The following is a 3,058-nucleotide window of genomic DNA, read 5'->3' as shown; positions in this document are numbered from 1 at the left end:
TGTCCTGGAGCACTGCGTCTGTCCCCTCTGGCCACACTTTAATTGTCCTCACAGCAGGTTTCACACATTGGATGAGTGGTGAATACCTAGGTGTAAGGAAAAGGGAGAGATGGTCCGATTGTCCAATGTGGGGGAGGGGTGTGGGTGAAACGACCCAGGTGGAAGATACAGAGGCAGGAAGGAAGTGATAAAAAGGAGCTTTCATTGTTCGAAATGCAAAACTGTAAAATGATGAAACACAAAGTCCATCAAACAGAAATCCAAAGCAGGCGCAGGAAAAGAGGACAATATATACACTGGGAGCTACCTGCAAACACAAAGACAGGTGGGAGCATAGCACAGGTGCAGATGAGAGAGTTTGGCTGGTGAGAGATGAGCTGATTGGATTATGTGTATGTGTCGGGAATGGTGGCTTTTTGAATTGTTACTGGATGTTATTGCTGATGGTAATTATTCTCAGATTAAGGATTTGGTTTGAGAATTAAAAACTTTGGATTTGTGAAGGAACAGTGGTAGGGCTACTGACTGAAAGCATGTAGCCCTACACACTACACACTACAAAGAAGCATAAACAGAAGAGAAATATAAAGATAATGAAGGTCACAGTTTGAATTTAATTCAATACAGGGTGTACTGACAGATCCAGGATCAGTCCAAATCATCAGCAGTTTGATCCACATGTGGATTGAAGTGAATTTGTGAAAATCTGTTGGTCTGTTATCAGTGTCTAACAGTATGTGTATGAGAGCCATGTAATGCTCATGTGTGCATGCTGACTGTGCTGGTCTGACCCCCCTCCTCCTCTTTTCAGGGTGGAGCCTGCTGGAGAACGATGGTTGAGACCAGGTCTGAGGAAGTGTAAGTGTGTTTTTAATGTGATGCATGAAAACAAAGCAGCACACATTCAACCATCTTCAAACTGTCACATCACTCATTCACATCTCTGATGTCAGGAGTCATCATCAAAGTGTCAATCAATGAACAGATGATGGATCAATAACTGCAGCTGGATTGTGTTTGTTCTCTCATCAGATTCCTGTCAACTCACAATCGACACAAACACAGTTCACACAAACATCAAACTGTCTGATGACAACAACAAGAAGGTGACACGTGTGAAGGAGGTTCAGTCATATCCTGATCATCCAGACAGATTTGATGTTCATTACCAGCTGCTGTGTAGAAATGGTCTGACTGGTCGCTGTTACTGGGAGGTCGAGTGGAGAGGAGACGTTTATATATCAGTGAGTTACAGAAGAATCAGAAGGAAAGGAGACAGTGAAGACTGTTTGTTTGGATACAACAATCAGTCCTGGAGTCTGAGCTGCTCTGATGATGATGGTCCTCGTTCTGTCTGGAACAATAACAGACAAACATCCATCTCCTCCTCCTCCTCCTCCTCCTCTGTCTCTAACAGAGTAGCAGTGTATGTGGACTGTCCTGCTGGCACTCTGTCCTTCTACAGAGTCTCCTCTGACTCTCTGATCCACCTCCACACCTTCAACACCACATTCACTGAAACTCTTTATCCCGGATTTAGACTCCGGTCTCCTGGTTCCTCAGTGAGTCTGTGCTGAGTTGAGTGTAAAGAGTGTCTTCAGTTAGAGAAACGCTCTGACAGTTGAGCAGATAGTTCAGTCTGTACATGTTTGTCTCTTTCACACGTTTTCAGATTCATGGATTCAATCAGTTGATGTTTTAAACTGTTCTAAATGATTCGTTGTAAACTTCTTCCTCTTCTGTCCTTTAAAGATGGAAGCTTCACAGTGAATATCAGTATGTTGTGTTTCTCTGAAGCTCAGTTCATAACCAGCTCCTCTGCATTTTCAACAAGTCTGAGCTCAATAAAATGAATTGAAATATTTGATTTCTCTTTTCAATAGGATTTTTCCAATGTAATGGGAAAATTCTAGTTAACCCTCACATTTAGATTTACGTTGTTAGAACTTCACTGTATGATTTTTGTATAACCTTTGCATGCATGCAACCCACACATTCTTGCATTCACCAACAGCCTGGGTTGGAGAAAAGACTGTTGTAACTGAAAAGACACATAGAGTTTGTGTGATGTTATAAAAGGGGCACTGCGACGCCCCGAGGTTGGAATGCTCATTACTATGAACCTGTTATACTTTGATGTGTGCGTGTTCTCTTGCACGCAGTGATAAATTGTTTGACTCTTTCCGTCTTGCAGACTTTATTTACAAAATTCTACGACACCAAGCTTTCTACATGCTCTTATTGTTTCAATCAATTTAAAAAATGTTTCAGATATATAAGCTGAGAATACTGGATCAGTAGTTTTTAATAGAGTTATAACCATGATATGTTTTGTATTGTGATATCATAATGCATGTGACTAATCTAATAAATGGCAAAGAGTGCATTAAACATGTGAAATTGGTCTTGTTATAAGTATGTAAATATTTCTGTATAACACTGCATATGTTGTGTATTTGCTTAGTTCATATGAAACATGAAAACTATCACAAAGGGTAATGGTGTCATGGTCCCCGTGTCTCTCCAGCTGGCTAATGTCGGGCCGTAGTTTTGTTTTTGTGTGTGTGTCTCTCTCTTTTTAACATCGCTGCCTTCTACCTGCCTGGGCAGAGCTCATTACTGGGCTCTCGCTTTTGGCCCACCCACCTGCCACTGATTTGTTCCTATGATTTGTGGCTACTATTTGACGTGGTGGCTCAGAGCAGCTCGTCGTTGGAACGGTGAATGCCCTGTGTTCGTAAAGCCCCGGCTAGTCTCAAACTTATGTTTGTAATTTCTGGATGTAGAATTACTTCTTGCTTCCTGGACCTGTTAGTCTGTTTTTCCCTGGATCCCAGTCAATGTTCCCTCTAATATTTCATATGTCTGAGCGAACGCACAAACTCCCTGAGCGGTCCCTTGGACCACTGTGAGCAACATTAGACGTGTGCACTGTGGTCACGCCAGCATCGAATCCATCCAAGTTACATGTTTATTAAAATAATCAAATTACAGCATTTACATTTATGTTAGACTACTTTTAATTAACTGCTTTGGCACTTACAATGAAAATTTAAAA

At 41.5% G+C, this 3,058-nt stretch overlaps 1 protein-coding gene across 1 annotated transcript in view; it reads left to right on the top strand.

Annotated features, from left to right (window-relative positions):
* LOC102299484 (NLR family CARD domain-containing protein 3-like) overlaps window positions 1-1,727 on the top strand; it is a 36,268-nt gene extending 34,541 nt beyond the window's left edge. The window contains exons 9-10 of the mRNA XM_042216003.1: window positions 812-858; window positions 1,033-1,727. Of these exons, the coding sequence (XP_042071937.1) occupies window positions 812-858; window positions 1,033-1,577 (592 nt within the window). The 3' untranslated portion in view covers window positions 1,578-1,727. The remainder of the gene's footprint in view (window positions 1-811; window positions 859-1,032) is intronic.
* Window positions 1,728-3,058: the final 1,331 nt, after the last annotated feature.

The sequence above is a fragment of the Haplochromis burtoni genome, unplaced genomic scaffold, assembly GCF_018398535.1.
Source record: "Haplochromis burtoni strain Fernald_Lab_line unplaced genomic scaffold, NCSU_Asbu1 Contig_893, whole genome shotgun sequence".
NCBI lineage: Eukaryota > Metazoa > Chordata > Actinopteri > Cichliformes > Cichlidae > Haplochromis > Haplochromis burtoni.
Note: the sequence above shows the minus strand (reverse complement) of the source record. Positions and strands in the feature narration are given on the sequence as shown.